This window comes from Marmota marmota, unplaced genomic scaffold (genome assembly GCF_001458135.2).
Source record: "Marmota marmota marmota unplaced genomic scaffold, marMar, whole genome shotgun sequence".
Lineage (NCBI taxonomy): Eukaryota > Metazoa > Chordata > Mammalia > Rodentia > Sciuridae > Marmota > Marmota marmota.
In genome coordinates, this window is record NW_026000174.1 from 58,020,455 (window position 1) to 58,036,023 (window position 15,569).

Consider the following 15,569-nt stretch of genomic DNA (forward strand, 5'->3'; position numbering starts at 1 on the left):
GCCTATTCACAATATCCATCATGAGTCCTCAAATACTTGAGCCTAGAAACTTCCGCAGGTTCTCCTCCTTATGAACCTGGATCTTGTCTAAATGACTTCATAGCCCCTTATTTGGCAGCAAGCTCCAGATGCGGTGTGAAGTAATAGAAAGAAAATCAAAACCATGCAAATTAGACTCTGAAGTGAGGCTGTTGTAACATAGATACATCATTTAAATTCCCAGAGAATCCATTATCTCATTTGTGAAATGACAGTGTTCCAGTCTCACTATCACTTATCACGATAGCACTTATTTCCACTATGAAATTAAATCACTTCTATAATCATGGATTAGCCAAAACACCATTTCTCTCTTAACTGATTCAAAGTAAAAGTAAAAATAAAAAAGAAAAGAAAAAGGCTGCATTCAGTTCATATTTTTTGTGTGTATCCTTCTGATATTTCCTGTTTGGGAGAATTCAATATTTCAGGAAGAGATTATCATTGAATGTTAATTAAAATTAAGAACAGGGGAAAGTATTATTTAAATAGATGTACATTCAGTAGTGGAATTCCAGACACACTAGTAGAGATTACTGGTATGTGTTAGTGGAGACATGTATGTGGAATAATTGTAAAGGGGTTTTCTAGATACTTCCTCAAATCAAAATTCTTCCTCTCTTTCCAGACTGTGCTACCGAGAACATATCCCTTCGATCCACTGAGTTCAGTGTTCATGACTTCTGAGCTCTATGCTGAGAGTACACTCATTGCCTCTATTGTGCTTGGTACTTCCAGCTTTGGGGAAATTGAAGGTTAGTGTTCCATCAAGGTTGTGTGCTGGATTTGGTAGTCATTATGAGTTCTGCCTTCTCTGGGGCATTACAAAATGCTGATAGCAATAACAGCGATGGTAATAGCAACAATGTAATTCAAATTTGGGATCAAGCACATTCCCTGCTATGTTCATACTCCTTTAGTTTGTCTACTGATTTTAAAAACAGCCTATTCTCCAGTGAGAATTTACTGCAGATCACATCATATCAGTCTTGGCAAATATCACCTACATTGGTTGGTTCTCCAAAACAAACCAGGCACAAGCTGAAGAACTATCCCCCTACTATCCAAAACACAAGGCCCTAGAGGAAACCTTACCTCTCTTTAAACCAAACCACATCTCAAGGATGCAGTCTTCAACTTGCTGAGTATTTGAAACCTGACACCACAGTATCCTTTGCAATGATTGATATTTTTCTATTTGTGACACTCATGACACCCTATCTCACAGTCATGTACAGAAAACATTTTATCTTATCATCTTAATAATTTCATTCTTCATTTACTTCAGGAAACCGTGTATTGCAATTTTATTATAAATTTACAAAATCTAGCAATTTAAATGAATTACCCTTTCCAACAAACATTCTGTATTCATTTTAAAAGAAAAAGAAAAGTCTCACCTGTATTTTCCAGTGCTTGAATTTGCTTTATTTTTCTATCTCTTCCTTAGATAACGTGGGTACAGCAGATCAAATTAAAAGAAGAGTGATACCTGAAAAATTGCTTTGTAAATGGTTAGCACTAGAGAATCACAGATACCTTAAATTCAAAAACTGGTAGAAGTCAGTCTTTGTTTTTCCTGATTCTTTTACCTACTTAAACCTGCAGTTTCATAGTAACTTTGACAATAAATTCTCTTTTTTATCTACTTCTTATAGGGACTCCTTAAAAAGAACACAGCAAAATGATAATGACCTTTGGGAAAGCTTTTCCCCAAAGTCTTCCTCCATAGTCAAAAACAAATTACAGACCTAACAATGAACTTTAATTTCCAAGTTTCTGTAATTAAAAAATAAATAAATGAATAAATAAATAAATAAACAAATAAATAAATAAAAACACAAATTTAGAAGTCAGTCAATTATCAGATCATAATGCCAACTCAAAGCATAATGCTAATACAAAATAAGTTGTCAAACAAAATTTTTTTTTATGATTTTATACTTTTTTCTTTGGTTCCATGTGGTTCAATGTGTGTACTAAATAGTACACACTTAATATACCATATCAAAATATATGTTATTGATAGAACTTTAAATGTTCTACTCTTTTTTTCTTTTTTATAAATTTGTTCTAAGAAAATTTTGTTCTAGTTAGTTATACCTGACAGTAGAATGTATTTTGACACATTGTGTACAAAGGGAGCATAACTTCTCATGGCTCTGGCTGTACATGGTGGCATTCTGCACTCCTTCCTATCTCCACAGCCCCAATCCTCCCCTCCCTCACTCAACTCTGCACAATCCAAAGTTCCTTCATTTTTCTCTACCCATCCCCACTATGGATCAACATCTGCTTATCCGAGAAAACATTTACAATTAGCTTACTTCACTTAGAATGATATTCTCTAGTTCCATCCATTTACCTGTAAATGCCATAATTTCATTCTTCTTTAATGTTGAGTAATATTCCATTGTGTACATGTACCACATTTTCTTTATGCATTCATGTTGTTGAAGGGCATCAAGGTTGGTTCCATAGTTTGGCTATCTGAATTGAGCTGCTAAGAACATTGATGTGGATAATTATTGCTTGTATTCTTAATAATTGCCAATCTGACTGGGGCAAGATGAAATCCTAGAGTAGTTTTGATTTGCATTTCTCTAATTGTTAGAGATTATGAACAATTTTTATATGTTTATTGACTAATTGTTTTTCTTCTTCTGTGAAGTGTCTGTTCTGTTTTTGAGTTATTTAAATAGCCTGTAGGTTAGTGTTTTATCTGAGGTGTGTTTGATGAAGAAATTCTACTATACTGGAGGCTCTCCTTACGTTATTGATTTTTCCTTTCCTGAGAACAAACTTTTTAGTTTGAATTTGTCCCAATTCTTGATTCTTAATTTTACTTCTCATGTTTTAGGAGTCTTTTTAAGGAAGTCAGATCCTAAGCCAACATGATGACGATTTGAGCTTACTTTTTCTTCTATTACGTGTAGGGTCTCTGTTGTAGTGCCTAAGTCTTTCATTCACTTTGAGTTGATTTTTATGCAGGGGGAGAGAAAGAGGTTAATTTCATTTTGTTACATGTGGATTTCCAGTTTTCCATTTGTTGAATAAGCTCTCTTTTCTCCAATGTATGTTTTTGCTGTCTTTGTCTAGTATGAGATAACCTCATTTATCCAGGTTTTTTTCTGTATCTTATATTTTGTTGCCAACACCATGGAGTTTTTGTTACTACTGCTCTGTAGTAGAGTTTTAGGTCTGTAATTGTGATGCCTCCTGCTCCACTCTTCTTGCTAATGATTTCTTTTGCTATTCTGGGTCTCTTATTTTTCAAATGAATTTCATGATTGTTTTTTCTAGTTGTGTGAAGAATGTCATTTGGATTTTAATACGAATTCCATTAATTCTGTATAACAATTTTGGTAGTATGGCCAAATATTTCTTTTTGATTTTAGTTGTAGATGAAAACATAATACCTTTATTTTATTTTTTATGTGGTGCTGAGGATGGAATCCAGTGCTTCACGTGTGCTAGGTGAACATTCTACCACTAAGCCACAACCCCAGCCCCAGTATGGCCATTTTGAGAATATTAATTCTGTCTATCCAAGAGCATGGGAGATCTTTCCATCTTCTAAAGTCTTCTTCAATTTCTTTCTTTTGTGTTTTGCAGTTTTTATTGTAGAGGTCTGAAGTTTTTATTGCATTAGTCTGAAGTTTTGTTTCCTCGATGTGTCTTTGTCTGATTTTGGTGTCAGGGTGATACTAGCCCTGTAGAATAAGTTTGCAAGGGTTCCCTCCTTTTTTTCTTTCATGGATTAACTTGAGTATTGGTGTTAATTCTTCCCTGAAGGTCTTGTAGAACTTGGCTGAGAATCTGTCTGGTCCTGGGCTTTGCTTGGTTGGTAGACTTTTGATGGCATCTTCTATTTCATAGCTTGAAATTGGTCTGTTTAAACTACTGCTTTTGGTGTTGATTTGTTTTTCTTTTTGTAGGGCTTTGAGATGTAATGTTAGGTCATTTATTTGTTGACTTTTTATTCAACAGCATGCTATTTCATCTCCAGGTGTGATTATGATTAATTTCTAGTTTTATTCCTCCTGATCCAGTTTGTGGAGATCATATGACTCTAGAAATTTGTCAATAAGTTTAAGGTTTCCTATCTTTGTTTTGGAGTATAAATTTTCAAAATAGTTTATAATTATCTTCTGCATTTCAGTAGTGTCCACTGTGATATTTCCTTTTTTCATTGCAAATTTCAGTAATTTGAGTTATCTCTCTCCTTCACTTTGTTAGCATGACTAAGGGTTTGTCAATTTTCTTTATTTTTTCAAAGAACCAACTTATTGTTTTGTCAATTTTTTGAATTGTTTCTTTTGTTTCAATTTCATTGATTTTAGCTCTGATTTTAATTATTTCCTGTTTTCTACTGCTTTTGGTGTTGATTTGTTTTTCTTTTTCTAGGGCTTTGAGATGTAATGTTAGGTCATTTATTTGTTGACTTTTTATTCAACAGCATACTATTTCATCTCCAGATGTGATTATGATTGATTTCTATTTTTATTCCACTATTATCTGATAGAAGGCAAGATATTTGTGTTTTTTGTTGTTGTTTTGGTATTTTCTGAGAATTGCTTTATGACATAACATATGGTCTATTTTAGAGAAGGATCCATGTGCTGCTGAGAAGAATGTATATTCAATCACTGAAGGATGAAATACTCTATATATGTCTATTAAGTCTCAGTCATTGATTCTATTATTTATTTCTATAATTGGTTTAGTTTTGATTTGGTTTGAAAGATGTATACAGTGGTGAGAGAGGTGTGTTAAAGTTACCCAATAATACTGTATTTGTGGTCTATTCAATTCTTGAAATTGAGAGGGTTTTTTTACGTATATAGATGCTCCATTGTTTGGGGCATACATATTCATGATCATTATGTCTTGTTGATATATGTTTCCCTTAAGCAGTATGAAATATTCTTGTTTATCCCTTCTGACTAACTTTGGTTTGAAGGCCACTTTGTCTGATATGAGAATGGAAGCCCCTGCTTATTTACACTGCTCATGTGAGTGATGTTTTTTTCCCCAAACTTTCACTTTCAGTCTGTTATTTTCTTTTCCTATGTGGTGAGTGTCTTGAAGACAGCATATTGTTGGGTCTTTTTTTTTTTTAATTCAATCTGCCAATCTATGTCTTTTGATTGATGTGTTTAGGTCATTAACATTCAGGGTTTTTATTGAGATATGTGTTGTATTTATGGCCATATTTGTTTATTTTTGGATTTAACTTGACTTAGTTTCTCCTTTGATTGACCTTTTCTTTAGTGTAGTTCCTCCCTTTGCTGATTTTCATTTGTTTAAAAAAGATTCTTCCTCATGGAATATTTTGTTGAGAATGTCCTGTAAGTGTAGGCTTTCTAGTTGATAGTTAACTTTTGTTTATCATGGAAGGTTTTTATTTCATCTTAAAATCTGAAGCTTAATTTTGTTGGATATAATGTTCTTTGTTTGCATTAATTTTCTTTCAGAACTCCTCAACTTGAGCTTGAAGCAGATCTATCCTTTGATTAGCAGCCAGAATCCCAGATAAAATGTGTTGATTAATTCTACTTTGAGATTCAAGTATGGTGGATGTTTGTTGAATAACCTGATTAATAGTGGCAGCAGTTTGTACCTGGCTGGCCATGGCTACTCCAGCTGTAACTGCTGCAGCAGCAGATACCGCCACAGCTGTCACTATAGCTGCCGTAATTCCAAAATCTCTACGGGCTCTAATCAGTTCAACAATAGGAAAAGACTCTGGATCTGCAGTAACCGGAATCGGGACAAAGGTCGGAACTTTCATAACCACTGCCGTAGTCCAAGAGCCATTCCAACACTCAGACAAATAGTAGGTAATATTAGAACAATTAAGCATCCCCTGTGATGTATCATTAGCCAAAATAAACAGGAACGGAGATTGGAGACAGACTGCTGCGGAGGGTAATGTAGCATTAGATAATTGTGAATTATTTGCAGAAATTTTAAGCCTCCTACCTCGCTCCGAGTCTTGGGTACTGCCAGAAACATTAAACAGCCAACTTTGGACTCCTCGTAATTGAGCCAAAGCGGAAATATCAGCTGTGGCTCCCTTTTCATTGGAAATCAACCATTGAAACCAAGACCAACCTGCTCCTATAGAGGAATTATTGTTGGAAGAATTATACAAGTATCTTTTAAGAGAGGGGGAAAGGGAGAAACCTTTAGCGACCTGATGTTTCTCCCAAGAATGATCTTGGCAAGGCGTGAATGTTGGGGGGAAGCCACACTCAGGAGTGCAATAAGGAGAAGCCTTAAAATGAGTGGCATTAGAGGTCTGATTAGAAGGAGACAACGGAATTAACACCTGGGAAGTAATGGCCAGAGTGGTAATATTAAGCTCAGAAGTATTTGTCAAGCTTCCTGAGCCCTGGTTTTTCCCTGAGCTAATTTGTAGGAGCACTGCACCCAAAACTCCCTGCGAGATCCGACTGTACTGCAATGGGTCCTCCCAGTTAGTCAAGTTCTTAAGTTTTAAATGGATGCAATCACCCTTGGAAAAACTGAAGCAAAAAACTCCTGTGAGATTGATGCTGGAGAGATTGAAGGACCGATCTTGGTCCCCTCTAGGGGAAACACAAGGAGCAGACATCTCACATGAAGTAGAAAAAAGAGTGGGGAGAACACTAGAATTGCTATGAACCGGCATCGGCATTGGCCACGTTCGAGCTACCGCCCACCACTGCATTGATGTCCCCTGTACCATCGATATCAGCATTAGAATCAGGACACTCAGTAGAAGGATGGTCCTCATCATGAGATTGTTGTAGCGCCTCCTGTTGTTGGTTGATTGATGTCGGGACTCTTCTTGTCAGGCGTTCTGGAACCCACACCGGCTCCGTCCGGTCCTGTGGGAAAACACAGACAGAACCTCGTGCCCATGCCAGCACGGGATCAGGCCCATACCATTGTCCAGAAAGTACATCTTTCCACTTAACGTGCCCAAAGTTCGGGGCAGAGGGCGAACAGTGCCTAGTCGCAGCAGAGCGCCCTTGGATGTCCAAATTCAAGAAATTAATAGTAAATAGAGCCAGGGAGAGGCGCTCTTTCGGGGTGTGGCCTAAGCCAATTCCCCCTTTTTGTTTTATTAACATCTCTTTTAGAGTCTTATGAGCACGCTCTACAATACCCTGACCTTGTGGATTGTAAGGTAAACCATGGACAAGCTGGATACCCATCTGGCTGCAAAAGGAAGAAAATTGTCGTCCAGTATACGCTGGACCATTGTCCGTTTTAATGGTCTGTGGTAAGCCCCATGCTGCCCAGGCTTCCAAGCAATGCGTGATAACATTTCCAGCCTTTTCACCAGACAAAGCAGAAGCATGGATAATGCCAGAACAAGTATCCACAGACACATGGACATACTTAAGCTTGCCAAAGTCAGGGATATGAGTGACATCCATTTGCCATATTGTTAAAGACCACAAACCACGAGGATTTACGCCCACAGAAGGAGGATGATGCAAAATGACGCAATTAGGGCAATCCAAGACAATCTGGCGAGCATCAGCACGGGAGATAGTAAAGCGCTTTTGAAGTGCTCGTGCATTAACATGAAATTTACTGTGAAAGTTTCTAGCTTGGTCTAAGGAGGAAACGAGGAACATCCAAGAAGGACGAGTAGCAAGGTCAGCTTGGGCATTGCCAGCAGAAAGAGCACCCGGTAAACCTGTGTGAGCTCGAATATGCAAAGGGTAAAAACAGGCGGAGCGATTCCAAATCAGTGTTTGAAGATGGAGAAAAAGGGAAGACATTACTCCTGATGTGTGTATGGGACCCACTGCTTCCAACACCTTTAAAGCTTGAACTACATAAATAGAATCTGAGATTAAGTTAAAAGGAAACGGACATTGTTCAAATACTTTTATGACAATTTGTAACTCCACCCATTGTGGATTGCCAGGAGCAAACTGATGTTGGATAGGAGGTTGATCATTTACCACATAGGCTCCAATACCAGTTTTGGATCCATCTGTAAAGATATTTGCAGCTCCTGGGATAGGCGTAGAAGAAGTGATTTTAGGAAAAATGATAGGATGTTCCTTAACAAATGTTATAAGAGGATGTGAAGGATAGTGATTATCTATCTCTCCTGGAAAAGAGCATCGCAATATAGCCCAATTATCCAGGTTAGCACACAAAACTTGAATTTGTTGACACGTATAAGGGACAATCACAGACGTCGGAGGAAAACCAAAAAATTGTATACTTTGTTGTATCCCTAACATAGCTAAGGAAGCAACTGCATCAGGATAATACTCAAGGGATTTTCCAGGGGATATACGTGGATGTATCCACAATAAAGGACCATCTTGCCATAAAACTCCAGTGGGTTGCCGTACAGTGGCGAGCACACATAATTGAAGAGGCTTATCCTCTTGAAGCCTGCAAAGGCTAGCATGTTGTATAGCCTCCTCCACTTTCAGCAGCGCTGACCTTGCTTCCTCAGTAAGATGCCGAGGGGAAGAAAGGTCTGAATCACCTTTAAGAATTTCATACAAGGGTTTTAATTCAGCATTGGGAATATGTAAATAACCCCTAATCCAATTTATGTCACCCAATAATTTTTGGAAATCATTTAAGGTACGTAAATTATCAGTCCTGAGAGTCACCTTTTGGGGTGTAATAGTTTTACAAGAGATACTAGCACCAAGATAATCAATAGAACCTCCTGTTTGTACTTTATCAGGTGAAATAAGCAAGCCCTTTGATTGTAATAAATGTACCAAATCAGTGTAAGCTGCTTCCAACATATATTTGGTTTTGGCTGCCAGCAATATATCATCCATATAATGTATACACTTTAACAATGGATACTTTTGTCTGAGTGGAACAATGGTCGCTCCTACAAACATTTGACACATTGTAGGACTATTGGCCATGCCTTGAGGCAAAACCACCCATTCAAACCTTTGATCAGGTTCCTCATGATTACATGAAGGCAGAGTAAAAGCAAAACGTTCGGAGTCCTGAGGATGCAATGGAATGGAAAAGAAACAATCTTTAATGTCTATACATATCACTGGCCAATTTTTTGGAATTGTTGAAAGCAAAGGCAAACCTCTCTGAATGGGTCCCATGAGCTGCATTTGAGCATTAATGGCCCGTAGATCATGTAACAACCGCCATTTTCCAGACTTCTTTTTAATAATAAATATGGGTGTATTCCATGGAGAAGTGGAGGGCTTTATATGTCCCAACTTTAATTGTTCTTGTACTAAAGCATAAGCTGCAGTCAATTTTTCAGAGGGGAGCGGCCACTGAGGAACCCACACCGGCTCCCCTGTTTTCCAGGTAATGGGCACCTGATCCTCAGCGGCCCCTAAGAAAAACCCAGCCCATGTCTATCAAGTTTTTGTTGAGGTTCTAAAGGATGTCTACGCCCCTGCAAATTTTTTCCTAATCCAAAACCTGGTCTATATCCCATGTCCTGCATTATCTTTTGGGCAACTGGTGAATATTCATTACTAAGTTGAAACCCCATGTCCTTCATAAGATCACGTCCCCATAGAGAGATTGGGAGATCGAGCACATATGGTTGAAAAGTGCCAGAACGTCCTTCAGAATCTTTCCATGATAAATGCCTGCAGCTGACTTGTGGAGCTTGAGCGTATCCCAAACCTCTTAGTGATTGATCTGAGAGCTGCACCGGCCACCCCTTTGACCAGTCCTTTAAAGCAATTATGCTACGATCTGCCCCAGTATCTAGTAATCCTAAAATTGATTTGCCCTCTATAGTTAACTTTAAAGTGGGACGGTCATCCATATCTAAGGACAGGTAAACGCAATTCCCTCCGGTAGTTCCAATTTCAGCACTTGTCCTTAAAAAGGAATCAGCAGGAAAGCGGGTATGTAAACTGGGTAAAATTAGCAATTGAGCAACCCGGTCTCCTGGGGAGATGGACACAATGCCTTTTGGAGCTTCCACCATAACCTTCACTGTTCCCACCGTATCCGGATTAATAATCCCAGGGAAAACATGAAGGCCTTGTAGGACGGAGGAAGCACGCCCAATTAACAAGCCCACAGTGCCAGGTGGTAAAGGTCCTTTAAACTCAGTTTCCACCAACTGGACTCCCATTTTGGGAGTTAATACGAGTCTGGTGGTGGAGCAGAGGTCCAGTCCCGCGGCACCTGCAGTGGCTCTCCGCGATTCTTGGGATGACGCAGGGACGGCCATGACTCGTTCTCCATTGTCCCATTTTCCATTGCCCCATATATTTGTGGGCCCTGGGGTCGGGGGCCCCCCCGGCCGTTTTTTGACATGTTTCTATCTTTTAAAGGTTGACCATGTATATCTCTGACGGACTTACACTCATTGGCCCAATGCTTTCCCTTTTTACATCTGGGGCATAAGCCCGGTTGACGGCTAGCAGAGTTGGACTCAATCTTAGATGTTCCCTTCTTGTCAGGACATTCTCGTTTAAAATGTCCTCCTTGACCGCACCCAAAACACTTTCCGACAACAGGGCTGGATTTATGTGATAATTGAAGGACAGCAGCAGCAAGGCCTGCATTAGTTAACGGCCCACCTATTTCTCTACAGACTTTCATCCAGGCCTCTATGCCTTTGTTTTTATAAGGAGTAATAGCTGCTTTACATTCTTTAGTACATTGTTCAAAGACAAGTTGTTTAATCAAGGGCATTGCTCTATCAGGGTCACCAAAGATTTTTCCTGCGGCGTCCACCATCCTGGCAACAAAGTCTGAGAAAGGTTCTGTGGGGCCTTGTATAATTTTAGTCAAATTGCCAGACACTTCTCCTCTATTTGGGAGTGATTTCCATGCACGGATACAAATGTTATTAATCTGTTCATATACCTCAGGGGGGTATCCTGTTTGTTGATTAGCAAACCTGCCTTGTCCCAAAAGCATATCCTTATCCCAGGCAGGGCGTCCCGCTGCATGATTTTGGGCAGCTTGCTCTACTGCACCCTCTAGCATAAATGCTCTCCAATCCAAGTATTTCCCTGGGGAAACACAAGCGCGGACTAGACTAGCCCAATCTGAAGGAGTCATGCAAAATCTAGTAAGTCCCTCCACCTGAGTAAGGGTGAAAGCGGCATCTATGCCATAAGTGCGGACAGATTCTGCCAAGGTTTTAATTATCTTAAAGTCTAAAGGCTCATGATATCTTCCCCTGTTATTGTCCTGAAATACAGGGTATGCAAGTCCCATATCTGTATTAACTGTCCTCCAAACTTGCGCATGAAAAGATCTCCCGGAACCTTGGCTCCCCCCCACATACGGGGGTGGGGCAACCGGCACCATATCTTCTTCTAGATATTCTACCTCCTCCTCCTCAGAGTTTTGTTGACCGATATTAGCTCCCTTCCCCTTCTTACAGTAGGCCTTTTTCTTCTTTTTCATTTTTATCTTACGTAGTTGTTGTAACAATATATCAAGGTCCTCAGAACTCTCTGAGTCGCTTGTGTTCTCAGGCGTTTTTAATTCGGTCAAGTCTGGGTAGAGCCTTCTCCTATTTTTATTTTCAGGCTCTTTTGCCTTCTCACTACTCTTACTCTTAATACTCTCTGCCACTTCACTATGTGATCCTTCAGATTTTTCCTCATGTAGTTGCTCAAGAACAGCTTGACCCTCACTCACAGCTTCTTGGCATTTACTATCTGCTATACATCCTCTAACTAACTTCCAAAGTGGTATAACACCACCCTCTAAGGTGCCTTGCTCACGAGCGAAATCTAGATCTTTCCCTAATTTGTCCCAGCTAGGAATCGTAAGACTCCCTGAAAAGGCAAACCAAGGAGCCGCTATATCAGCTTCTCTCAAAAACATCTGCAAAGTGTTCTGCTTTACCTTAAGTCCTTTTGAACGTAGCAACCCATCTAGGGCCAACAAAATTGGGCTTGAAGAGGTAGCGCCCATAATGTCTCCAAAGATATAATGAAAGTGAAAGTACAAAAATCCCCGCTCTCTCCTTTTCTACGGAGGAGCGTTCTGTTCTATGAAATCCCCGCTCTCTCCTTTTCTACAGAGGAGCGTCCCGCTACTTACTTGCGGATTCCCACTTACCTGGGAACTTACTGGTGCACCACCCTGACTGCTGAAAGTTCTGGATCCTGGGTTCGAGGAATATGTTCCCCGTACGGGCCACCAACTGTCGCGACACCTCGCCGGCAAGGGAAAACACGACACAGGATTCTTCTTTCAGCAGTTTATTCAGGCCTTGAGTCATGTATCATCTTCTAGCGCCCGCCGCCCGAACACACCCAAGCACAGCTTAATAAAGCCCCCCACATCCCAATCCCAAGCCGCCACGTGGATCTCTCTCATAGGGTGGTAAGGGATCGCGCGCCAACTCTCCATAAAAGGAGTTGTTTATCACAGGCCACAGTGGAAGCCGGCGCCATCTTCTAATGGCGGCCATGGTTTATAAGAATGGCTTACCACATTGTAACTTTTAAAATTCTATTGTTATTGTCATTACAATATGGCTTGGTGTGGGTCTGCTGTAATTTTGTACATTTGGGGTCATGTAAGCCTTTTATGGTTATTTTTTCATTTCTTTCTTTATATTTTATAAATTTTCTGATATTATGTCATTGAAAAGATCATATATTTCTTTGGTTTGTATCTCCATGCCTTTGTCTAGTCCAATAAACCTTAAATTTGGTCTTTTCATGTTATACCATATTTCTTGGAAGTTCTGTTCATGGTTTCTTACCATCTTCTCTGTGCTGTCAACTTTATTTTCAAGAGTATATATTTTGTCTTCATTGAATAAGTTTCTAAATGATCTATTGGTGATACTTTCCATTCAATTTTTAATTTGGTTTATTGTTTTCTTCATTTCAAGTATTTCTGCTTGATTGTTTTTTTTATAATCTTTGCCTCTTTATAAAGTGATCTTTTACTTCCTGGGTTTTCTCTCTGATATCCTGTATTTCAAAGATCAGTCTAACTATGTATTTCCTGAACTCCTTCTCTGACATTTCTTTGACTGCATTGTCTATCTATGAATTCTATTGTTGGGACTTCTTGGTTTGTTTTAAGTGCTTTGTTCCATTATTTTTTCCTGTTGTGTGTGCATCTTCCAGTCTAGTCTAGTGGTATGGATCTGAGGCAGCACAGCTTCTATCCTGAAGTCTTATAATGTCCCCAAAGGCTTCCAGTATGTCACCTTTAAAAGGGAGACCAGTATTAAGAGCACCCAATGAAACAATATACAACCTGAAACCAAATAGCTCCTATTAAGTCATCTACAGTTTTATCACAATAGACAAAAATGATATCTTTGATTATTAACAATATAATAGTAAGTTTACTACAAGGGTTTACCATTTATAATGATGGATAATGAGGGAACAGACATAGTTTCAGATGTGATGTTCATGAAGGAGGGTAGAAGATAGAGGAAAACATTTATAGTAAGAGCAATAAAGGAATTAATAGAGGTTGAATGTTAGTATGAGAGCAGTGAGAAAGAGAATCCAGGGAGACAGATAGGAGAGAAAAAATATAGAGATAGATTTTTTTTAAAAAAGTAAAAATATAAGAATATATAACAAAACTGTAGCATATTATTCAGATATCCTTTTCCTCAATAAAATGATGTGTGAAAAATATTTGATTCAAAATTCTTAGAAGTGTGAGAGACGGGGAAAAATTTAAAAAATAAAAAATAAATAAAATTTGAAAATAATAAATAAAAATAAAAGAAAGTCTCAATGGAAAGTTGAGCAATTGCTTCTGTTAACTCTCAAATGTTTTCTCAGCTTCCCTTCTCCTTGGATAGGTGGGTTTATCTGAAGTTTCATGTTAGCTCCAGTCCAATGGGTGCCAGACCATTTGGCTGGATGAGCTGATAGATAGCAAGAAGTTCTCACACCCTCTTCCAGTCTTTCCACCCATTGTAGCTGGCCCCTTATATTTCCATGGACTTTAAGACTCACTGAGCTGGAGAGAGCCCAGTTTTTTCCAGTTTTTCCAACCTATATTTCCTCTGTGGAATTGCCCCTATTCTCTAGCTTCCCATAGGTCTGCCAGACCCAGACTGACTCACACAATCCCAGCTGCAATCTGACAGACCTGGGCTTCAGCTTCCCCAGGCTCTGCCTTGCTGCATCCTAAGATCTCAATGCCATTTTAACTTTCAGAGAGACCACCAGAGATGTGCTCACACCAAGAAGTGACCATGGAAAGAGGCAGCCAGATGGTGGCCAATAGCACACCCAGCAGAAATAATAAATGATGAATCAGGGCAGAATCATGAAACAACAGATTGGACATATACCTTGTTTGATCACTTTTTTCTCCAAGTCCTGAGGACAGGAGGATTTGTGGGTCTCACGTAAGGTTGTGCTCTCATGGTACCATGCCATGAAAAGCAGAAATAATCCACAAGTTTACTTTCTTTCAGAAGTGTTCCATGACACCAACCTTTCCTCAGAGCATCCTTCATTCTGTGTTTCTCAGTGTGTAGATCAGAGGGTTGAACATGGGAGCGATGATGGTGTAGAAAAGAGCAAACACATTGTCTTCTGGGAATGTCGTGGCTGGCCTGAGGTAGATGAATAATGTGGGTGCAAAAAACAGGACCATGACAGTGATGTGGGCACTGCAAGTGGAAAGAGCTTTGCTGCGACCCTCCCTGGAGCATCCCCTTAGGGTGTACAATATACAAAAATAAGACAACATCAAGACACCAAAAGTCACCAGTGCAATTAACCCCGAGTTAGCAATGACTATGAGACCTATCGTGTGTGTATTAGAACAGGCCAATTTCAGCAAAGGATACACATCACAGAAGTAATGATCTATCTCATTGGGGCCACAGAAGGGTAAGAAGATGGTAAGAAGAAACTGACTGGCAGAGTGTGCAAATCCCCCAGCACAGCATGCCAGGATGATCCTGTTGCACCTCTGTCTGCTCATGATGGCAGCATAATGCAGGGGCTTGCAGATGGCCACATAGCGGTCATAGGCCATCCCCGTGAGGATGAAGATCTCAATGCCTCCAAATAAATGGGTGGTAAACAGCTGTGCCATGCAGTAATTATAGGAAATGATCTTCTGTTCAGCCAGTAAGTCAGTCATTAATTTAGGGGTCACTGTGGATGTGTAGCAAAGGTCAGAGAGCGAGAGGTAATTGAGGAAGAAATACATGGGCTGGCTGATGAGCTGCGAGCATGTGATAGGAACCATTACAAGCGCATTTCCCATCCAAATAGCAAGGTAGCAAAGTAAAAATAATACAAAGCAGAGGACTTCTATGTTCTTATTGTGGGAAAGTCCCAGGAGAATAAATACAGTGAGATTATTGCTATTTTCCATGATCCAGTTTAGATAGAGCAAATAAATCACCTGAAATGACATAATTGGTGAGCTTAAATCTATAAGTGTTTGCTGAAAAGTGTGATGGTTATTTTCTACTTGATGCACTAACTAGATGTAATTTATTTCATTATGGCATCTCAAAGAATAAAAACCTGGTGTTCAATTAAAATGGCTCTCAAGACTCCCTGTGAATACATACTGCTTGA

General features: G+C 39.4%; 1 protein-coding gene across 1 annotated transcript; it reads right to left on the reverse strand.

The window, feature by feature from the left end:
- Positions 1 to 14,484: 14,484 nt before the first annotated feature.
- LOC107135091 (olfactory receptor 4P4-like) lies at positions 14,485 to 15,360 on the reverse strand. The gene has a single exon (XM_015477043.1). It carries the CDS (start codon positions 15,358 to 15,360, stop codon positions 14,485 to 14,487), a length of 876 nt encoding a protein of 291 aa, XP_015332529.1.
- Between the last annotated feature and the right edge of the window lie 209 nt (positions 15,361 to 15,569).